The sequence below is a fragment of the Camelina sativa genome, chromosome 13, assembly GCF_030686135.1.
Source record: "Camelina sativa cultivar CO46 ecotype springtype chromosome 13, ASM3068613v1".
Taxonomy (NCBI): Eukaryota; Viridiplantae; Streptophyta; class Magnoliopsida; order Brassicales; family Brassicaceae; genus Camelina; species Camelina sativa.
The window spans coordinates 25971767-25994789 of NC_141892.1; the positions used below are offsets into that span (position 1 = coordinate 25971767).

A 23023-nucleotide genomic window follows, 5' to 3' on the forward strand; every position below is an offset into this window, starting at 1 on the left:
TTAAAATCCTTTTAAAATCACAGTTGAATTTGCTCTTATGAACTGACTTGGTTTTACTGGTCTTAACTTGCTTTCAAAGAAGTGCATGTGGGAAAATCGGTAATTTCATACCCCACCTAAAGGGCTATGTTAAATTCCTACACCATGTTTTATAGTGTGTAAATCCATACATTAAGTTCAATAAAATTCAAATTTACTGCTCCAACTTCTAAAACGGTATTAAAACATACATAAGCCATGTTAAGAGACCGTCAACGGCTGCTTACGTGGACGCCACGTATGAAACGACGTCGTTTTAAGAAACAAAAAAAAAAGCTATTTTGGCTAAAACGACGTTTCTTCCTTTAAACGGTGTTTTACCAAAAAACAGAGTCCACCAATCAACTGTGCTTTCATGTCTTCACCTTTGATGATCTGTGGAGCTAAGTACTCGTGTGTACCAACAAAAGACATTGAACGAGCACATGTGGGCTCTGCAACGAGTTCTGGCAACGGAGTTACTTGGTGGTTCCCGTTTTTGGGTTTAGGTTTCTTGTCTTTCTTTGATGTCGATGAGAAGACTCGAGGAGAGAAGGAAGATGTTGGAGGCATTGAGATGCAAGATGGTTGCTGGAAGCAAGCAGGTTGCTGAGAGCAAGAAACTGAATTCTTTGACAAGCCTTCAAATCCGACATTGGCTGATCTGACTATCGAGAGGCTAATGGTACATCATAGGGAGATCGAAATCCGAAAGCATCATAGAGAGATCGAAATTCTTAGATAGAGAGAGAGTTTGAATGATTTAATTACTTTGTTGCTTGCTCGGTGAAACGTTTCTCTGGTTGTCTATGTCTTAGTGTATGCAAATCACCTCCAGGACAAAACTCCATAACCAAACAAGAGAACTTCTCGAATTCGAAATGACTATACAAGGTCGGGAGAAACGGGTGATCAAGACAAACTCGAAGATACTTAATCTGCTAACGTGTTGATTGACATACTTTGACTGGAATTGGTAAGTGATCCTTCTGGAGTTTTTGAGGTCATCATGAAGGAGAGAAAATATATAAAAAAAACTAATAACAGAGAGCAATCTTGATCTGTGATTGTTATGAAAGCCGATTCTTCACTCTAGTAATCAATATTGTCACAGATATCATCAGAGAGTGACCTGATCTAGTCATTAAAAACAAACGATAGCATCACTTAACAGCAACAAATTGAGGATTTGAGCACATCAAACAATCATGGATCTCCCCAAATTGGATAAAAATGAACCTCAAGAACAAAGTTGAGCTGTTATGGGATCTTGAATTCAAATCTAAGTGACAAATCAATTGAATCGTAATAAAACATAAACCTATTGAAGCTCTTGAACTAACCAAAACCAGTATAAAGCCAATCAAAAGCTTTTCATGCAAAAAAGTGAAAAAAGAAAAGATTGTTTTTCTATTTTAGGTTTACAAACATATCTAGTTAAAAGTAACAAGAATAAGAAAAGCTAGATAAAAAGCTTTTGGATCTAATAAGAATCATATAATAAAACGCAGAAGAAAAAAGAATAAAGGTAAAAACAGAGCTTTAGAGAGAGAGTGAAACCCATTAAATTGTTACCTGAAAGTTTTGATTTTTAAGCGATAAAGATCACGAGACACTCTTTTTTGAGGAGGGAGAGAAGGAGGGAGAAAAAGAAAGAAGAAGGAAGAAACGACGTCGTTTTAGTCAAAATAAGCTTTTTCTTTTGTTTCTTAAAACGACGCCGTTTCATACGTGGCGTGTATGTACACATAAGGAGCCGTTGATGGTCTATTAACACTGTTACGGCTGGCTTATGTATGTTTTAACACCGTTTTACGAGTTGGGGCAGTAAATTTGAATTTTATTGAACTTTATATATGGATTTACACAATATAAATATGGTATAGGAATTCAACATAACCCCATAACTGGGTTACGAAATTACCGATTTTTGGTGCATGTGTTCCTAAGATTTATGGTCTACAACTATTCATACTTTCTATATGGATTGTTTTCTTTTTGTCGACAAGAGGGTTAAAGATACAATATGGATTATGACTCGTAAGTACAAATATTAATTACATCCATTTGAATACTCATCGAAAGAAAAAAGGAAAACACTCAATGAATATATACTGTTTGAAACCGACAACAACAAAATAAGTCAATTAAATCATTATCGAGTTTCATTAATGGCGAAATTTAGCTTAGTGATCTTAGCTAGGTTTCGGACAAGTGTGGTCCCTATACTATCTTCCGATCGTAATCTGTCCGGAACCAAAACAACAACGTCTTGAACCATAATCTGCCCCAAGCGCGATGCGTTCGCGTGTTGCACACGACAATCCATTTCCATTAACGTAGTCATTAATGCACACGTAGGATGGTTCACATTCTCCGTCTGAACCCTAACCACGGCTTCGTCTCCGACGACCTTCACTTGCACTTCCAAGTTTGACTTCGAAGGTTTTTGGTTGACCTTGTCTACGAAAGACGGAGACCTGTTGCTGCTGTTGTAGTTATGATCTGTCTCCGCGGTCAATATCGTCTTCAAATTCTTGATCTCACTTTCGAGATCATTGATTCTGGTTTTAAGACTTTGGATGTACGAAACGGCGTCGGATAAGAGCGACGCTTTGTCCATTCCTGATACGTTTGGTACGACGGCACGTAGAGCGTAAAACCGGTGGTTTAGCTTCTCTCTCCGCTGCCTCTCCGCCTCCACGTGGGAAAACCCCGGCGAAGGATGGTTCTCTTTCGCCGTAGCTACGCCCGTCGTCTCAAGTTTCGTCCTCCGTATTTTTTCCGATGTGATTTGCTGATTTCCAATTTCTGAGTAATCTGATTCTTCAGGTTTAGGATAAGAACCGGTTTGGTCAGTGAGTTCTAGGGTTTGACCGGACCCGAACATTGACGTGACCCGGTTGATGAAGTTCCAGTTTTGTTTAATGGAATCAGACGAACCAAGTTCGATAATGCCATTGTGTATGGGTGCGGAGACGAATGTGTGTACCCCGTGAAAACTAGCTTCTTTAGCCCTCTCGTAGTTACTAAACCGGAGCTCGTCGAGACCGGTTAGCCAAACCAAAGATTCGTCGGAAATTTCCTTTCTCCGCGACCCATCGTCACCGTAAAAAGATGTGGCATAGAACAATTCAATATCTCCACAATCCATCATAAGCTCACACTCGATGCTCTTAGTTGTATGCTGAAGAAAGAAACGAAAAATAAAGGGTGAGAAAAATTATATTGTTTTGTAAGATTTTTTTTTTTAAGTTGAATAAAATAAATGTTGAATATTTTGATCGTAAAACATACTCGTAGACAAAGAACAATATATATAAGAGAAATAAAAAATGAACATTTTCTTGGGTTTTGTTGTTCTTGTTTCCACAGAAATGGCCGTCAACCCAAACCAAGTAAGACTGGTCCGATTGATCATCAATTATCTTTTGCCAAAATATGATGTAAGCCCATTGGTCCGGCGATTTTTCCACGAGAAACCGGAGTTTTTGCTGAAGTAGATCCGTCGAAGACGAGGACACTACGGCTTGAGTTTGTTGCGTAATAGATAGCATAGAAGAAGACAAAGATGGAGAGAAAGTAAGATTATTATCTATTTATTTTCCCAACCAAACCAATTAAGAGACAAGGATTGGATGAATAAGATTCTAAATAATAGAGAGAAGAGAAGATATAAATAGAAAGAAAATAAGTTTATTTTCGATATGTAATAACTCCTATTTTTATTCTGGTTTTCGTGGTCACTTATCCTATGATTAATATTTCAATAGTACGTAAAAAAAAAAAAAAAAAAATCAATAGTACGTACATAGTCAGTCACGTGAAAACTGAATTGTTTTCCTCGTTTTAACGTTATAGTAAGAAGACAAATTATTGTTATACTTTTAATGGTCCAACTTTGATGACCTATATAGACAATATCTTATTTTGGAGTTTACATTGCATGATAATTAAAAAACAAAACTTATTTTAACAAATCTGAAAAGAACTGGCTGGAAAAAAAAGGAAAGAAAAGGATAGAACTTGAAATGTATGACGACTTTAACTTCGTACAGTATAATGACACAACAATGATATATTAATTTATTAACACAAACTTCCATCTTACAAAATAGGTCAAGTGCGTATATTTATTAACCAATAAATATCGACTGAATGGCAAAACCGACGAATAATTCTTAGGATATCACTTCACTAGCTACAACTAATCACATAATAATTAACCTAATATGTTTTAGCTATTTTATCACTGGGCGCTACCATAAATGAATATATTTGACTAGTTTGACAAGCCTAAAACATATATCAGTTTAGAAATGTGTTATTGTCCCACAGTGCATGGTACGTGGTTTTTTGATGGTAGGATGTTAATGTATGGTCCCTACACCATTCACACACCCAAAAATATGATTGGATTTTAATTTGAAAAGAATTGTTTTCTTCTTACCAACGTGAAAAACAAAGTCACTTGGGTGACAAATATAATTGTATCGTCTATATATATTGATAAAAGATCTTGTACGCAAACTTCGTGTTTGGAAAGGTTTTAAGGAATTTCGTGAAAGGTTTGCGTAGGAACCAGTTTACATGAATCTTACGAAGATACTGAGAACTCGGTTTAAACTTTAAAGGTTCGCAGATAAATGGCCAAGGAAACTAATGGATTCAACATACTCTATTTATTTGTTGTCATCGTTTTATACCACGCACATCATTTTTAAAAAAAAAATTGGTGACGACACGAGTCACATCATGTAATGAAGTATATGTTCAACTATTTCATTATTCTCCAAAAATAAGTTAGAAAATGAGGTGAATTACGAATTATACAGAGAACAATAAGGAGTTATTAGAAGCGATCAATGATCCGCATAGCAGCATCAGAGAGTTGGCCATATATATTGATTTGACTACTTAGTTGGGGAGACATGAACTTGACAAGTTTGAGTTTGAACAGACATTGAAGAGGAAAGCCAAGTGCAAGCTCTATCAAATGGTTTACTTTATCGTAATCACCGGTTTTTAGACTTCTTTTGGCTTCCGACAAGTTTGTAGCTACATTCATCGACAAGTCCTTTTTGCAAACCTCTAGAGCTGTTTTCACTTCACCTTCGTCTTTCTTCGAGGATAAATCCGTTATGTTGCTGCACCAATTTTTAAAGAATTGATAACAGATTAGAGGATATATTAATATATATAAGAGTTATTATAATATATATTTGGTTGTAAGTGAAAACTTGCTTGATGATGATATGGAGGTGAGCGTCAAGACAGTGTAGGATGATGCCAGCGATGCCAACAGGGCTGGCTTGAACGGAGGTTGGATCGGATTCGAGACATTGCATACATATGGATGGGACTTGTGTATTGTGGCATTCATTTATCATCAGGTCCTTCTTGGCGCATATCGAAATTGGAGAGATCACCAGAATTGTTAACAGGAGACACTTGATCATCTTGTTTATGCTAAGTATTTTCCTATGATTGGTTATACTATATTTGTTTGAGAGGTGCGAATTTGCTCGTCTTGTTTTACTCCATTTGGGTGAAAAGCATATTAGATCTCTCTTCTTAATTATAATATCTCACTTCATTAAATAATAAAGTAATCTTTAATTTTGAAGATATTTTAGGTTAATTTTTAATTTAAAAGATTTTAAAAAAATATTAATTCATTTAAAGATATTTTATGACTGTTTAAAATAAATTTTGGTGTTAATTCTCTCCATTTGTCGTCATTTTCGGCTTGTTGGATTTGCTTACTACATGGGGGAAGTCTATAAAAAAACTCATTTAGAAATATGTTTTCAAGCAATACTAAAGCCCAAAGATAGGCTCATAAACCTTATTTTTTTGGTGCAAACTGACCCATAAACTTATAAACATGTTTTAAACTCGCGAAGAAGAATATACCTACCGTATCGTATTTTGTAGTGAGTGCGTTTTGCTGTTCTGGCCATACAGAATGGTCAAAGCCTCTCGTCCATTTCTTTCCACTTTCAAAATTCTTCGACCCATTATTATTTTTCAAGGAATAGTACGGAAAATTATAATCGAAATGAAAATTTCGGGTTCTTAAAGGGTATATTTTACTTCACTTTCCTGCAAGTGTGTGATTTATAAAGTCTTTTCTTATAAATATCATAATTCATAAGGTTGTTTTGTTTTTACAACCGTAAAGAATGAATAAACAATTGAGTAGACAACAAAAATTTAAGAACATCTCGATCAGTTAAAGATTAAAGAATGTATACATTTATTTTATTAGGAAAGCAAGATGTTTATCTTGCCAACCAAGTATTGTGAGCCATCAAAACTCATCTATGAGGTGAAATCCTTGAAACCCCACCGAAAAAATAATATAAATCTCTATATTACTTCTTGCACAAGTATTTACACGTATTGGCTAGAAAAGTTTACATTAAATTGGTGTTAGCATTATGTTAATTGTTAGATTGGTGTTAGTATTGTTCATATATGTAATGATCTCATATTAGAAACACAATAATAAAAACCTCAAACCCTTCTTTAGTTTCTACATACGTGATATAAAGAAGCTTACGTTTTCACGTATGTTTATCAACGTAAACGTAACACAGAAGATATATTTTTGTATACAGTATATGTATATGTGTGGTATAGAACCATTAATTACATTTATCAAACAAGAAAAAAATCCATTAAATTACTTCTTTGTCCAAATGATTCATCTCTAGTAAAATAGTTGGAAAGCCGAGAGAAATTAAAGGGTTTTCTCGACATAAGCGTACATGTCATCATCATGACACATATGTACTTTAACAAAAAAAGGAAAATGAGACATATCTGAACAACAACAACAAGCCACACAATTAGATAAAGATGAAACAAAGACCGATATTTATTTACAATCAACAACAACATGAGATAATTATACAAAATATATTTTATCTAAGAAAAAAGCCAAAACAAAATCATCAAACTCTAAAACAACGGATGAGATGGTTGTGATGATGTTGGTGGTGATGATCAAAGAGATTATGACCGAGAAATTTAGTGTTTTCTCGATCGATCAATTCTCGAACGTACCTAAACTCCTCAACGTGACAAGGGATCGTGATTGTTCCTTTTTGCGCAAAACCAAACTCTTCTTCAGCTTCCTTCAAGAGTTGTCCAAACAAAGGATGATTAAAGTACAAAACGGGAATCACAAATCTCTCTTGCTCTTCTCCTTGTCCTACCTTCACTGCCAAACACCCTTTTGGTATCCTTTCATGGTCATGCTCATGATGATGATGATGATGATTATGGAGAAGTGGGATGTGGAAGCTCCAGTGGCTCATGGCTCTGTCTCCGTTACCCATTGATGAATATATATTAGTATATATAGATAATAATAGATATAGGTGGTTTAGTTAGTTTGTCGCCATGGTTTCTGTTTCTCCCATGTTGATTTATTTTCTCGAGAAACTAGTTTTTGTTTTGCCTAGAAAGTAGAGGAAAATAGCCAGGGTTCTTGGACGGTTGCAAGAGATGGATGGTTAAGAAAAGGTCGCATGTTGGTCATTTGCTTTGAAGATGAGTCCTTTTAAGTGGTTTTAAAGAGAAGTGATGTTATAGCAAAGTTTACTTCTTCTTTTTTAACGTATTTGGACCGAATTTGAATCCCTAATAATATAACTTTTCAAAAAAGTATATCGAATATAATTTACTTGAAATTAAAGCACTAAAACAAACTTTAATCTTCTCCTAAATGTATACTTATATATATAGTATGATGTACTTTATTTTTTGTTCTTTTTCCTTTTTGTCATCATTAAAACTTAAAACTTAAATGATAATCCACCTAATCCCAAGATTAACGGAGATGATGACACACATCCTAAGAGTATTTGTAACATCAATCAAACTAAAACAGAAATTTTATGTTTTGCAAATATTTGATATATATGGGTTTATGATTGTAAAAGTTAGCAACTAATTCATATTATCTCAATATCTCTAAATGCAATCAATATTTTGATATAATAATTATATTTCGAATACCCTATACCTATTCAGTTCTCGGTGCTGTGAACTGTTTCAATTCTTCGAATATTAGAGCCGTGAATCGTTCGGATAGTTTATCGATTCCAAGTTTGGTTTGGTTTGGTTTCATTTTTAATCAATTTCGGTTTTAATTATTTTGCCCATATCTAACTAAATGTCACATCCATTAAGCTAGAACAGAAAATGTGATATTTTCACGAAATGTTTTTGATATATTGAATAGAATATCTCTATCCGTGGAACGAATTATTAGAAGCCAAATTTTTATTTTGAAACTTGAAAGAAACATTGGGATAAGGAACAAAAAAAAGTGGTGGTCTAGTGGTAGGAAAAATTAGATTCGTGCAAACCGGCGCTAAAGTAGATACATCTCGAATTATTTTCTTTTATTTTCAAAAATAAATAAAACCTTTTCATATTAATTACAAATAGTCAAAAACTAGCGTCTGATTTACATGATTGGAATCTTCCACATGTTGCCTTTCCCACAAAGTATATATTTCTTTTTTTCTTCATACGAATTCGTTTTTTTTTTTCGTTTATATATATCACTTTTACTTATATAATTCACATCAACACAATAAAGTGAAATTCCTTTGTATAGTCAATTGCAATATTGATTTGTTTTAGTATATATTTTTATTTTCTTTCTCCAAAGACAATTCATATTATAGTGAAAGGTGACATAGTAATTAATAATCTCTAGTACAAAGGTAAGTTGGTCATTCAGCTAAACAGATTAAAGATTGTTAAGAAAAACATTATAGTAATAACTTAAATTTCGACAATAAATTACTAAATTTGCGTTACCGCCAATAATGCATTTTAACCGAGTTTTAAAAGAATCAAATGCGTAAATCTTTGGCGAAATATGAAATAAAGTTTAAAGAGAATCTTTTTTAATGGGGACACAAACGGATTAATGGGAAGTACGTATAAATTGTACAAAAAGAAAAAAAAAAGTAAAACCTCATTAGATTCTTGGAATATCTAGTGGAGAGAATATATTATTTATAGGTAAAATTCCCACTTGAAATTAAAAATATATTATGCGAAAATGCTTTTTCTAAAATGTTCTGCCAGAAAATTAAAAGTGAAATGGACCGTCAGGCCTATAAGTTTGACATAATCGATTGGGTTTATTCATGGGCTATACATATTACTTTGGTTATGAACATATTTTGTTCGATAAACACGTCTTCCTGTTTTACAAATGCTTTGATCCACATTATGTATAAAGCAGCCAGCCAGTGTGATCGTATTCAATAAATGGATTTTTTTTTTGTTTTCACTAAACTAATCCTCATACTGTACAACTCAATCATTTACATCTATTTTTCTTAAAAAAAAAACCCGAAATTGACTATTAGTCGAGTGAATCAGTTAAAAAGTTTGTTTTTTTGGTTGATTTCAGAGCAGCGTTACGACGCAGGAAGTCGCGATTGAGTGAATTAAGAGAAGACGTCACATCTTCTTCATAAATACTAGGATAAAAGGTGTGACATGAAAAGCAACTTTGACAACGGAAAAAACAAAAGACTTTTTCTCAATCTCTTTTTTGCTATCCCCCCCCCCCCATAGTCAAAAGCTTCAATTTCCCGTGAATCCTATTTATAAATCACGAGAACAAATATGGTTATTTTGAAATATATATGACTTTTATATACATAAATAAGTAAATAACAATATACAAACATGTTGAGGCCAGATGTAACATGTCTTTGTCTTCGTGACAAAAAACAAAAATAACTGCACTAACGAAAACTAAAAGCTACATTTAGTTATATAAATATGAAATTAAAATAAAATAAGTTTGGAACTCCAGAACATGATGTTACAAACTTATAACATTTTTTTTTACTTATGTGAATTTCATTAAACCGAAAGTTTGTTGAAGTTACAATGCCGTATTACATGGTTCCTCTCTTGTTCAAAAAAATAAAAACAGGGAAGGAGACACCAAAGAGAAGATATACACCCAAGCCTTAGTTATATTTCAACCATACTAGCAAAAGGTTTTTGAAGTTCCTCCTGCTCTGCTTTGCCAAAATGGCATCCCGGATTTGACGGTCCAGGGTCTTGAAAGTGGTAATAGCATCCGTAGTAGCGTTGTTGTGGTACCTGCAATTCCGCTCATGCCAAATTGCATAGAGGGTAGCTTGTGCAGTAATTCTGCGAAGAGAGAGGGGTGTAATCCCGTCTTTCATATCCAACCATTCCGAGAGAGCTTGCCATGTGTGAAATGTGAAAGGCCTGTATCCAAGACGTCTTGTGACCTCCGACCAAAGGATCTCAGCATATCGGCATCGTAGGAACAGATGCTCACGCGTTTCCTATTCCAAACCGCATATACAACAGCAAGGATCAATTTGCATACCCCAGCTTACCAGTCTTTCTCTCAGTGGAAGTCTGTTGAGATGCATGAGCCAAACTAGGAAAGCATGGCGAGGAATTGCACCCTTGAACCAAACTTGGTTGGTCCAGTGTGGAGGAGTTGCTCGCGGTCTGATGGCATCCCAGGTTTTAGCAGAGGAGAAACTTACAAGATCTTCTGAACCTATCCGCCATGAATAGGAATCTGGTGTCACTGATAAGGAGGGTGGGTTAACGGATGTAAGATGGATGTGGAGGGCCTCCGCTTGTGAGGATCTTGCTGGTCGGAGTGACCAACCCCCGAGTGTAGAAGCTTGAGCTACTTTTCCCTGCAGGGGGTTGCCTGTTTGAGCTGGACCGGTGTGTCCCATGAACTCTATTAGGGGGCCAAAAGGTGTCCATCTATCAAACCAGAAACTGCATTGTTGACCATTACCCAGATGGGCATAGAGGAAAGTTCCTGCAATGTGACGCAATTTGAGCATGGATATTAGGGTGGCAGACGATTGCTTTTTAACATCCAAGCTCCAAAAGCAATGATCCTTGATTTTGTTGTTCCACATCCACAAGGCCCACAGTGAGTCACTGGTACCAAAAAGTCTCCATATTAGTTTAAGCATCAATGTTCTGTTCCACTCAGATAGGCATCTGAATCCCAATCCTCCTTCGTTTTTTGGGAGACATAAGTGTCTCCATGCCACTTTTGCTGAACCTTTCCGACCCCCATTGCCATTCCAGAGGAAGTTAATACATAGGCTTTCGATTTTCTTAATGCATCCCTTTGGCAAAACAAATGCCGCCATCCAGAAGTTTATGGTGCCATAGATTACCGAAGAAATGAGTTGTTGACGACTTGCGTAAGATAGTGCCCGGGATGTCCAAGAGGATAGCCGCTTTGTTAAGCTCTCGATAAGGGGTCGATACTCAGCTAGCCTTAGCTTCATGTGCATGAGGGGAAACCCGAGGTATTAAATTGGGAGTGAACCAATGTTGAAGCCAAGAGATGCCATCTGTGAGGTTTCAACTTGGTTCCTGCTACGAAGAGGTCCGTTTTGCTAAAATTCATTGTGAGGCCAGATATTCTGGAAAATTCTTCGAAAACCGCTGCAATGTGAGTTAGGGAGCCCACTTTTCCATCAAAGAACACCATTATGTCGTCCGCAAAGGCTAGGTGAGTGATTTGCGGGTCCATAGCAAGAGGGTGAGCGCCAATCAGTTTTGAGTTGTACTGCTTAGATAGGAGTTGTGATAGTCCTTCCATTGCCAAGACAAACAGATAGGGCGAGAGTGGGTCCTCTTGGCGGAGGCCCTTTGCTCCACGGAAATATCCGCATAATTCACCGTTTACACATGCAGAGAAACTGGTTGTAGAGATGCATTGGTCGATAAGCTTAATGAAATGAGTAGGGAAATCCAAGGCCTTGAGGGTGTTTAGTATATATCCCCAGTGAACCAAGTCAAAAGCCTTCGTCAGGTCCACTTTAAGCATTCCTCTGGAGGAGATATTCTTCTGGTTAAATCCTTGCACTAACTCAGTTGCAAGCAACACATTCTCCACCAAAAGTCTACCCGGTATGAACGCAGATTGAGAGTTGGAGATCAAATCAGGGAGTACCTTCTTAAGCTTATTAGCAAGTAGCTTGGAGATGACTTTGTATAAGGTGTTGCAGCAGGATATGGGTCTAAATTGAGTCACTCGCTGTGCATTTGGGATCTTTGGGATCAAAGTCAGAATGGTGGCATTCCACTGAGTGAGGAGCTTACCAGAATGGAAAAATTCCAGGACTGCATCTATTACTGATTGGCCGACAGTTTCCCAGTGGGCTGTGAAAAATTCAACGCAATAGCCGTCGGGACCCGGGGCTTTGTTTTGTGGCAACGAGAATATAACATTTCTTATCTCCTCCGGCGTTACTGGTGAGTTCAGAATCCGAGAAGCTGCCTCAGAGCATCGTTGAGGAAGTAGCTCAGTTAATTCTGGAACCGATGCTGTGGTGAGTTGGTGCTGCTCTTCGAGTAGATTTTGATAGAATTCCACCACAAGGTTTTGGATACCTTGGCTAGAGTCCACCACCTGATCATTGTTATCAAGAAGGAAGATGATCTCGTTAAATCCTTGCCTGACAATAACGGACTGGTGGAAAAATCTTGAGTTCTTATCCCCCTCTTCGAGCCAACATATACGAGACTTTTGTCTTAGATAGGATTCGTCAGCTCTAGCTAAAAAACACCATTCCTGATGCGCTAGTTTTTCCTGCATAGCTAGCTGCATAGTGGGTGCTTTAAGTAAGTCCTGCTGACATCGAAGGAGTTCATCGTAGGCCAGTTGTACTCGCTTCTCAATACCTGAGTAATTTCCTTTGCTGAACTCACGAATCACTCCTTTCAGGGCTTTTAGTTTCTTTGCTATTTTGAACATCTTGGTTCCATTAAAGTTGAGGCCGTCCCACCAGAGCTTTACAAGGAGAGCAAAATCTGGGTGGTTGTTCAACATCACCAGAAATTTAAAAGGCTTCTTCCTCTTTGGCACTTGAGTATCCAGGAACAGACAACAGGGACTGTGATCCGAGAAGGCAGGTTCTCCAAAAACTGCTAGGGAAGAGGGGAAAGCTGAGATCCATTCCGCGTTTACAACAATTCTGTCAAGTGTCTTTGCAACGTGACCAGATGTGTGTTTGTTTGTCCAAGTGAAGGTGTTGCCACAGTAGGGAAGATCAGTTAGAGAGGCTGAAGTGAGGCATTGTGTGAGGTCGCGCGTTCCCGAAGTCATCACATTTGCATCTTGGTCAGAGTGTTCGTGAGGCAGAAGCGTTTGGTTGAAATCACCTAGAACAGTCCAGGGCAAACTTGTGAGTGTCGAGTCTGCGGCTAAATCCACAATCTCAGCCCAAAGATCTTTCCTTGCAGAATTACTCGTAGAGGAGGCGTAGACCACAGAGATAACAAGCTGGTGATGGACAAAAGGCAGTTTGACACGGCATGTGATCATCTGCAAGGATTTACTGATAATAGTTACCTGAACAGAGGGATGCCAAACGATCCAGATCTTTCCTAGATCTGAAAACTCATAGTTATTAACAAAAGACCATCCCGGAAAAGTTCGAGAGGCTATATTATCCGCTTTTAAGGGATTGACATAAGTCTCAATAATCCCACCAAAAACTGGTTGATTTTGTTTCAACCACTTCCTAATACTTCTCCGCTTTACAGGGTCATTAAACCCCCTTACATTCCAACAAAAATATCCATAAAAGGATATGGGGTTTAGAGGTTTAAGGGGCCTCTTACCCGGTCCTTACGCAACTTTTGTCTCAGCATTCTCTTGGAGACAACCTTTAAGAAGCGATCTTCTTCTGCTTCCGAATTGTCATCTTCTTCCGAGAGATTGGCTGAACTTGTTTCTGACTCCTCATCGCCTGTTGCATTTTCTTGGGGTGATAGATGGGAAAATAGATTGTCTCTCAAGTCAATACACAGTTTACCATCGTCAAGACCCAGAACACGAGGAGGTGAAGCTGATTTAGGTGAATTTGAATTATTTTCTGTCCTTGGAGAAGCCACAAGTTTTGCACTCTTCCCAACTGACCATACGGGTGGGACTGTTTCCGCTGGTACTGGTTTTAGCGGGACAACCGGGTGGATTACATTTTGAACAGGTGGGAGCTTGGAGACCGATTGGTCACCCAAATCCAGGTTTGGTGGTAACCCTATGATGGGAAGTTGGCTTGCTATAGGGCGTTTTCCTAGTGCCTTCTCCTTTTTTGCTCTTGGGCATTCTGCAGTAGGGTGTTTTACAGAGCCACATGTAGAACACTTGGGCGGCGCTTTGGAGCAATGGGATATTGTATGTCCCACTTTCTTAAAATGACTACAAAGGGAAGGAAGCCATGGACTCGAGACCTGAGTACGCTTTACTTCTCCGGATTCAAAGCGGGCACTCACAGCTTCTGGCAGCGGTTTCCTCGGATCAATGACTGTGTATACCTTTGCTACCTCCACGTTGATCAGATTTTCGGTTTGTGGGTGAAGACAGACCGGGTGTCCAACCAGACCCGCTAGGTGTTCAAGTCATTCGCGATTGAAAAATTGCAAGGGGACTCCCACAAATTCAAGCCACACTGGGACCATAGATAGTTCCGGTTTTGAGGGTGTGATCTCCGGAGACCACTTGGCTACAAACATCGACTGTCCGTCTATTTGCCAGAGACACTGGCTAAGAATTCTGCGTCGAGCATTTGGGCAGGGTACTCGAAAAAGAAAAGAGTTTCCCTCCATTTTGGAGACCGAGATGTCCTTACGTTGGCGACTCCATATACCGTTCGCAATCGCCTGTACCGCACCTCTAGATGGAGGTTCCTCGTAGAATTGACCAAGGATGAAGCTGTCCCAGGCTTTTCTATTTTTTTCAATCACCGAGTTTGGTATCGTTACACAAGCTTCACCCGAATCAAGAGTGAAGGGAGTACCTTTCTTTGATAGCTTTATCGAGCTACCGTTAACAAGATTTTTCCACGGGGAGTCAGATGACGGCACCTGATTCACCGGAGAGGCTAGATTGGGAGTAGTAATTGTCGGGTTTGCCTCAATTGTGTTCATCACGGTTTGAGGGTTTCCGGGATTTACTTTCTCACTGGTGACAGCTGATACCGGATGTCGAGGGACTGCGGTTGCTGGAGCAGGGAAATTAGAGTTTCCAGATTTTGACTCCGCCTCCACACGAGAGGATGGATCGGCTGAAACGGAAACTCCTAAATTAGCCAAGACCTTGGAGGGCTCAGATAACTGTTCAGATCTAGGAGATCCGAGGGACCTATTTGTTGAGGGGGGAGGGGATACAAGCGATAGGAGGTGTTTTTTTGGGTTTCTTTTTAGTCATGGTGGCCGGTAGGAGCCGACGCCGAGATCGGCGAAGATGGAGGATGAAGGAATGGGGTCGCGTCTTTTCCTGCTTCCAAGGAGTCCTAAAGTAAGTTGTTAACAATATAGGATATGTGATGATATCTTCAACTAGTGTCCAAACTTATAACCTATATGGATAAAAATATCATGTTACGAAAAACCGATTGCCTTCCCACTTAATCAAATACGAATTGCATATATATCTCTAAACAGGCATAAAATTACTTATTATGTTAACCAGTTTCTGCTTTTTCAAAAAAAAAAATGTTAACCGGTTTCCTTCCCACTTAATCGATTACGAATATTATTCACTGAAAAAGTCATTGCCTCAAAGAAGAGACTCGATCCGTCATCATAAATTAAATGTATACTAATCACGTTAGCATTTTGTAGTCATTTAAGTGGGAAGGATCATTTAAATTGGTTTTTGTAGTTTTTGCCGACTTGTACACAATGCAAGAAAATGATTATTGGATCAATCAGGATCAGCATAGAAACAGTTAGAGAGAGAGAGAGAGAGAGAGAATGTTCATCAAACAGCCAACATTGTCAAAACCAAAATAAACAATCCATGAGTGATTGACGGCATTTAACATGTTGAGGGGAATGAAGCCTGGTCCGACGATACCATATATATGGACAATATTGCACAATCGTATCATGCATATCGTAATATATATATATAAAAACTTGTGTATGGTGTGGATATGATATCCTCGATCCAAACAACATTCCCCACAACAGAAATAGCCTCTCTTCATGATAACCATCACACAGTCACAGCTCAATCTTAAAGGAGTAATACTTAGAGAGAGAAAAAGACAATAGAGGGAGAGAGAGAGAGAGAGATGGTGATGGTGTTATGATGAGGGAATGATGATGAGGAGGTGGTGGGCTTTTAAGAAGACCGAAACAAATTGTCATTCCAAAACCCTAGCGCTTGCCTTGTCTTCTTTAAAATATAATTATTTTTGTATTCATTTTAAGTATCCACGTCATTAATTATTTCTCAGCCGACATGTTTTCATTGAAATTTTTGCATATTCTGCGAACTTTTTTTTTTTAATTTCTTATATTAGGAAAATAGATTATATGCGATTGGTTGAGATTAAACTACATTTATAAACGAAATATACATAGACATATAGTATATGAAATCGAGAAATAAATAAGGCAAGAGAAAATCGTCAGAGTAGTAGTTGGGTACATTGAGGATGACCAGTTGTAGAAACATATTTATTTTTGTTTTACTTTTTTGGTATCACTGCCAAGTTCCCACTTTATCAGTTATATGCACGTTTCAAAAACTCAATTAATTTGCACTAAAATAAATACACATTTCAATTAGACACACAGTAATACATAAAACTGAGAAATAAAATTACAGTATAAAATTTTAATTATCACACATCAATTATCAAAGGTTATCTTGTTGCAAATTAAAACATATACTGGCTAGCTATATATTAACAAAAGATGGAATAGTACTATATATATTCTAGAAATTTTCTTAGATATCTTTGTTTTATACGTTTTTTGCGTGTAACCTCGTATATTCGTAATATTTTGATTATGGGTAAGTGGCGAAGATTGTAAAGGCCATATTAATATGAACACAATAAGCTAACTAGATAAGTTGCAGAATCAGGTCTACGCTAATTGGAAGTATTAGTGGAAAAAGTTGTTCAACGCGAAGACATTACTCTTGTTTCTTTATGGCATGGGGTATTTTTTCACGTGGAACTTCACGCCTCTGTCTACAACGATATATGCATATATTGTATGTTCCCAATAGTGTTTGAATTTAAACACAGATGGGTATGCATGCATGAATAGTAGTCTGGCGACGACTTCGTTTTTGGCTACATTGTAATTAGGGAAGTAATAAATACTACAATAAAGCATTCTGTCAAAAAGTTTTGAGGCATGTTTGTCTCTATATGCTCTCTATAATGCCATCCAGCTCCTTTTCCCCCCTATATAGCTTTAATTAAAAAAACTACTTCTGATTTTGATATATCCGGTCTCTGGCTTGTATTTGTATTCTTTTTTTTTTTTTGGGGTTTCATTTACTAGTAAATCAAATTTCATCAAAAACGTTCTATTGTTTGTGTGTGTTGAAAAGAAATGATAGGTTGAGAATTCGAATGTTAATTCTATGGGAGTTTGTATTGTGCAATAACAAATGTTACTAGCTTCCGTTTTCGAAAGTGAGATTATTTTAGATTGAATTACATCAAAAAAAGAGGTGAACAGTGTATATATTGCACATCATGGGAATTTGTATTGTGATTTGACTTTTCATTTACCATATCAACTGTACCAGTTTGACCAACAGCTGTATATAAAAAATATACAAAACAAAATAACATTATTTATTTTGATATTTGTATAAGAATCAATCAAGAGGTTGAAGATTAATATAAAACCAAAATAATTAATAGAGTACATATATAAGTGCATAAACGTAAGTATAATTCTTAGTGGTTGATAATTTCTTATTTAGAATTCATAACATGCATGCTGATATTTTTCTTCTACTTCATAACATGAAATAATGTTTGAGTATGATATATTAAGCTGGCTCAATATGATCAGTGCAAGCTAAGGCAATACAATAGTTCATTCTTTACATATATACACATACAGTTACGTTTACACGAATGGCCCTGCCCCCTGAACCCCCTGATCCATATAATTAACGTAACATTGTAACGTAAACTAATCTCATAAAGTCATAATTAATACAGGAACGTAATACTAGTAATGCATGTTGACAACAACAAAAAGAAGATCATATTTCCCTTTTTTCAATTGGGATTGTGGTTTATGCTAAGACATATGCCAACCAAAAAAAAAAAAAAAAGGCGTACAAAAGATTCATTTTCTCCTACGCAAGGTTCAGTGGGCCGAACCTGTATAGTAAATCAACTTAGCCTTAAGTTTACCCAACCAAAAAGGCCCATTTTTTGTAATGGCGCCAAATTTTTGTTACACAAGGTTTTTTTCTTTTGTTGTAACTCATGATGATATCATATATAAATTTGCATATACACATACGTGTGAGACAAGTCACAACACTAAAACACTTTTGAAGAGAAATCACAACTATGACCAGAATCGATGGTTAAGTGGACGCCTGGTTCATGATCGAAGGATGATGAATCAAGCGATAGTGACGTGTTGAGTCCTTGGACGTTACTGTTGATGAACATCATAATCATCGGCTCTGTTTTTTTCTCTGACCAAATTGCCTTTCCCCTGTTTTTATTCTTCATGAGCTTAACGTCCGGTTTATCTGAGTTGTGGTTTAGATCCTTGTTGTGATCTGCTGAAGTGTGAGATTCAGTTGACTTATTAGGTTCAGTTTGGAGTGACGATAGTTTAGGTGACGAAATTATCTGGGATTTGAGTGAGGATGAAAGTGGCGGCGGCGATTTCGGAGGAGGAGATGGTGGTGCGTTGATCGTGGCTGGAGAAGTGGAAGGAGAGGGGATTGGTGTTTTCATCTGCGATTGAGATCTGAGGTTTTTAGCAGCTTTCGAAGACAACAATGGTGGCGGTGTTGAATTAGGGTTCTCAGTATATGTTGATGGTGGTAGTAGTGATTGGGACCGAGTACCATCAATTGATTTAGATGGCAGAAACGGTGGAGGCGACTGGTGTTGTGATTTTTCAGTTTCGCTTAGTGTTGACGGCGGAGACGGTGGGATTTTGGCTTCTGGTGGTGGTGACGTTTCAGATCGGAAATCTTCTTTAGCCTTTAGCATTGACGGCGAAGACGGTAGATTTTTGGCTTTCGATGGTGGTAAAGACGACTGGGATTCAACAGAATCCGATGATGATGGTGGTGATTTGAACCGAGTTTCATCAGTAGATTTAGATGGCAGAAGCGGTGGAGGCGGTTGGGATTGAGATTCTTCAACTCGCGTTGAAAATGGAGACGTTTGGGATTGAGATTTTATATCAGATTTTAATAACGACGGTGGTGGCGAAGATCGGAGTTGAGTTTCAGCAACAGATTTAGACGGCAGAGGCGGCGGAGGCGTTTGGGATTGGAACTCTTTATTAACTTTTGGCATTGACGGTGGAGTTTTGACTTCTGGAAGTGGTACAGATGGTTGAGATTCACCGGATTTTGACAATGCTTCCGACAGAGGCGATGACCGGAAAAGTGTTTGATTAATGGATTTAGACGGCAAAAGCGGTTGCGATTGGGATTTTTCTGTTGCGTTTAGCGTCGACGGCGGGGACGGTGGAATTCTAGATTCTTGTGGTGGCAAAAACGGTTGAGATTTACCAGATTCTGATAATGACGGAGGCGCGGATGGAGGCCTTGTTTCATTAATGGATTTAGATAGTGGAGGCGGTTGGGACGGTGGAGACGGTGGGTATTTGGCTTCTGATGGTGATGAAGGCGATTGAGTATCACCTTTCTCGGACGGTGATGGTGGCGATGCTTCCGACGGAGGCGATGATCGGAACCGAGTTTCGTTAACGGATTTAGATGTCAGAAGCGATGAATGAAAATTTTCGTTTGTTGACGGCGAAGACGGTGGTATTATGGCTTCTAGTAAAAGCGGATGAGATTCTCTAGATTCTGATAATGCCGGTGGTGGTGGCGACGAAATTAATTGTGTTTGGGAAATATTTTCATCAGTGGATTTAGACGGGAGTGGAGACGATTGGGATTGGAATTCTTCATTAGCGTTTAACGTTGACGGTGAAGATGGTGGAGGAGTCATGGCTGCTTGTGATGTTTCTGATAATGTTGGAGGCGATGGTCGTAATCGAGTTTCATTAATGGATGTAGACGGTGGAGATGTATTGGAATTGAATTCTTCATTAGTGTCAAGCGTTAAAGGTGAAGAAGGTGGGGATTTGGCTTCGGGTGGTGGTAAAGGCATCTGAGATTCTGGTCCTGACAATGACGGTGGTGATGCTTGCGGCGGAGGTGATCGAGGAGACCGTCGAGACTGAGATTCTTCGGTAGGCTTTAGCGTTGACGGAGGGGACAATGGCGTTTTTGCTTTTGGTGTTGTTGGTGTAGGAGGCACCAAGGCTAGAGATTGCAGTTGAGACTCAGTGGACTCTTGTGGGGAGTTAGGTGGTGATTCGATAAGTAGATTTCGATGTGTTTTGACATGTTTTGACATCAGTGGCGGTATTAGCGGTGACTTGGGTGGTGAGTGGATAAGTAGACTCCGATGTGTTTCGACATGTTTTGACATGAGTGGTGGCATTGGCTGCGACTGAGACTCTTCCTTTGGTTTTGGTGATAACGGCGACAATGTTGATGACTTTGGTTGTGGTGGAGAGCCGCCGCTATTTTGACGGGATTCGATAAAAGGAACTGTTGATGTTGAAGGTATCGGAGATGAAAATTGAGTTGGAGGAGGTGACTGTGGTGGCGATTGAGACAATGTTTCTTGAAGAGTCATTCGTGGTGGCGGTGGTTGTTGGCTGACGTTTTGACGTAACTGGACAAGTCTAGCTAAGTTTCCGAGCCGAAACCTCCGGCGAGATTGTCGATTATTAAACATTATTCTCTCAACTCTCACTAGTTTATTGGATCGGTGTGAGTATGTAGAATTGTTTCCATACGTTTGGTTCAAATAGATAAGCTAAAAGCTCAAGAACGAGAGGAGACAACTTTAGCCTACACGAAACATACCTTATTGAGACAAGTATATCAGTAACACAAAGAAAAGTATTGGATTCACTTTATTAGATACGTTCTTCTCACAAATTTTAAAATACGTGTTCAGAATCAGATACCTTTCATTTCAGAATTACAAAAATTACTCATTTAGTATATACGCTTATTAAATGTAGGAATATGTGATTAAACAAAATCAACTTTGACTAAACAAAACCTACTTAGATTTTTTTTTTTAACGAAAACTCTAGATCCAGTATTTTATTGGCAGTTTTTTCAATTATGTACGTTACCTCAGATATTTTTAAAATTGTTAACAAATTATTATTATTTTTAATACATAAAAAAAGGGAAATTGAAATATTTATAACTGTATTAATCATCTCCGGGTGGATAATATGTTAAAGGACTGCAATTCTTTCATTTTATCGTCAGCCATGGATACTCTCTCAGCCTCCGTTTCATCTTTCAACCTCCCTTCTCTCCCTCCACAGCCGCAACCACCGTTGAGATCCATCTCCCGCCGCTTTAAATCCACAGTTAACGCTGCCGCCGCTTCGGCTTCATCTACCAATCTTTCAAAACCAGCATCGACGTCATCACCTTCTTCCTCATCATCATACTCACACAACAACAAAAACCCTAGTTTCTCCAGAGCAATCTCGTTTCCGCTTCCGCAGACAAAACCCTCGAGAGTTGCTACTCCTCCGGTGCACGATAAAGCGGCCTCAGGGTTTGCTGCGGCGCTCGTGAGCGTTTGTCAATCGAAGAATTGTCTTGGTCGGACTCAAGAAGATGTCAGAAGATTGATGGAGTTTCTTGTGGGAGAAGATAAGAAGAGGAACAAAGTCATCTTAGTCAACGATGTGGTTGAGAGAGGCAGATTTGGTAAACACATAAAGGGCTTGGTCAAGATGTTGATGACAAGAGGTAAATCTGGGATTCTGGTTGATGTCTTAATGGAATTTGAGAGAATCTGTAATGAATTAGTCTTTGTTGATTCAACAAAACTTGTCCGGGTTGCTTGATGATAACATACTGAGTTTATACACAAAAAAATCATAGACTATATTAAATCCAAAGTTTGCTTCTTTGGTTAAGGTCTTAATTGACTTTGAGAGAATATGTAATAGATTTTCTTAAGATTATATCAAATCCAAACTTTGTTTTTTCGTCCACATCTTAAAGCTAACAATTCTAATGATTAGACTAGGGTGTTCATTTTGAATTATTATGTTTTCCTTTTTTTCATCCTCTGACTGATCTTTGGTTGAGAATGGAAACTGAAAGAATCTGTAATAATTTGTTTTGTCTGTGTTTCTTGATGAAACAAAAATTGCATGAAAAAGAGATTAATTACATCAAATCCAACGTTTGTTTCCACATGATGTAATTAATCTCTGGTCAAAGGACCAGTTCTCCACCTCTTTTGGACCAAAAGACATTCTGCACAGAATACAACCGGGACAGATGTTCACAGCTCCATCAAAAGGGAGGGGTAGCTTTTGTTTCAATTGGCTGTCCTAGCTACGCATGCTTTATGATTCTCCAAGTAAGGCGATTTTTAATGTAGTTAAAAAACACTTTTAGAATCAAATGTTTTTTCAGACGATGACCTTGGAGACTTACCGGCCTCGCTCTCTCTTAAAACATGGATATAGCTAATTGGGTCTCTTCTCCCATTCTTTACTATTTTATTCAACATTTCAAAGAACCAAAAAATAACTAATTTGCTGCCATATATAAACAATCACACCTACAATTTATATTTGTATAGAATTTAATGTAAACTATACTCAAAGTATCAAACAATCAAATAGTTTATATATATATATATATATATGATTTTACCATAGTCACAAAATAATATAAATATATAAACAATTAAATCAAAAGAGTCCCTCCAGACTCCCAACTCAGCTTTTTAGCTCTCCTATTCACACATCATTAACAACTTTATTCAATCCAATTATAACACTTAATACAGCTAAGCATTATATTCCAATAAAAACAGTAGTAATTTTGAAGGGAATCGAGCAAAGT

The 23023-nt window shown here is 37.7% G+C and overlaps 5 protein-coding genes and 1 pseudogene across 6 annotated transcripts; 1 reads left to right on the forward strand and 5 right to left on the reverse strand.

Annotated features, from left to right (window-relative positions):
- Positions 1–2031: 2031 nt before the first annotated feature.
- On the reverse strand, positions 2032–3750 carry LOC104737651 (transcription factor bHLH14-like). 2 transcript variants are annotated; one of them, XM_010457873.3, is made up of 2 exons: positions 3360–3750; positions 2032–3205 (listed from the first exon to the last, which is right to left on the reverse strand). In XM_010457873.3, exons 1-2 carry the CDS (start codon positions 3573–3575, stop codon positions 2174–2176), a joined length of 1248 nt encoding a protein of 415 aa, XP_010456175.3. In that variant the 5' UTR covers positions 3576–3750; the 3' UTR covers positions 2032–2173. The 2 variants fall into 2 exon arrangements, with proteins under 2 accessions (XP_010456175.3, XP_087336568.1); XM_087480442.1 differs by having other exon boundaries at positions 3316–3714.
- Positions 3751–4776: 1026 nt separating this feature from the next.
- On the reverse strand, positions 4777–5567 carry LOC104737652 (pectinesterase inhibitor-like). The gene is made up of 2 exons (XM_010457876.3): positions 5263–5567; positions 4777–5165 (listed from the first exon to the last, which is right to left on the reverse strand). Exons 1-2 carry the CDS (start codon positions 5475–5477, stop codon positions 4871–4873), a joined length of 510 nt encoding a protein of 169 aa, XP_010456178.2. The 5' UTR covers positions 5478–5567; the 3' UTR covers positions 4777–4870.
- Positions 5568–6847: 1280 nt separating this feature from the next.
- LOC104737653 (auxin-responsive protein SAUR32 pseudogene) lies at positions 6848–7637 on the reverse strand (annotated as a pseudogene).
- A 3725-nt stretch (positions 7638–11362) lies between these two features.
- On the reverse strand, positions 11363–15674 carry LOC147930030 (uncharacterized). The gene is made up of 4 exons (XM_087480833.1): positions 15649–15674; positions 14739–15232; positions 13711–14477; positions 11363–13624 (listed from the first exon to the last, which is right to left on the reverse strand). The coding sequence occupies exons 1-4, from the start codon at positions 15672–15674 to the stop codon at positions 11363–11365; spliced, it is 3549 nt and encodes a 1182-aa protein (XP_087336959.1).
- A 2404-nt stretch (positions 15675–18078) lies between these two features.
- On the reverse strand, positions 18079–21000 carry LOC104737654 (uncharacterized). The gene has a single exon (XM_010457878.3). The coding sequence runs from the start codon at positions 20862–20864 to the stop codon at positions 18402–18404; it is 2463 nt and encodes an 820-aa protein (XP_010456180.1). The 5' UTR covers positions 20865–21000; the 3' UTR covers positions 18079–18401.
- Positions 21001–21286: 286 nt separating this feature from the next.
- LOC104737655 (uncharacterized) lies at positions 21287–22158 on the forward strand. Its single transcript, XM_010457879.3, has one exon. The coding sequence runs from the start codon at positions 21379–21381 to the stop codon at positions 22006–22008; it is 630 nt and encodes a 209-aa protein (XP_010456181.1). The 5' UTR covers positions 21287–21378; the 3' UTR covers positions 22009–22158.
- The last annotated feature ends 865 nt before the right edge of the window (positions 22159–23023 follow it).

What these genes read in the sequence shown, in the direction of transcription:
- LOC104737655 (XM_010457879.3), top strand. Translation starts at nt 21,379, where the DNA reads ATGTTAAAGGACTGCAATTCTTTCATTTTATCGTCAGCCATGGATACT.
- LOC104737651 (XM_010457873.3), bottom strand. Translation starts at nt 3,575, where the DNA reads ATGCTATCTATTACGCAACAAACTCAAGCCGTAGTGTCCTCGTCTTCG. An exon ending in ACAACAAAACCCAAGAAAAT is followed by an intron (nt 3,206 to 3,359) that starts GTTCATTTTTTA and finishes TTCTTTCTTCAG; the next exon opens with CATACAACTAAGAGCATCGA.
- LOC104737654 (XM_010457878.3), bottom strand. Translation starts at nt 20,864, where the DNA reads ATGTTTAATAATCGACAATCTCGCCGGAGGTTTCGGCTCGGAAACTTA.
- LOC104737652 (XM_010457876.3), bottom strand. Translation starts at nt 5,477, where the DNA reads ATGATCAAGTGTCTCCTGTTAACAATTCTGGTGATCTCTCCAATTTCG. An exon ending in CACCTCCATATCATCATCAA is followed by an intron (nt 5,166 to 5,262) that starts GCAAGTTTTCAC and finishes AAATTGGTGCAG; the next exon opens with CAACATAACGGATTTATCCT.
- LOC147930030 (XM_087480833.1), bottom strand. Translation starts at nt 15,674, where the DNA reads ATGACGGATCGAGTCTCTTCTTTGAG. An exon ending in GGTACAGGCGATTGCGAACG is followed by an intron (nt 14,478 to 14,738) that starts GTATATGGAGTC and finishes TTGAACACCTAG; the next exon opens with CGGGTCTGGTTGGACACCCG. An exon ending in AAAAGTTGCGTAAGGACCGG is followed by an intron (nt 13,625 to 13,710) that starts GTAAGAGGCCCC and finishes GACCCTGTAAAG; the next exon opens with CGGAGAAGTATTAGGAAGTG.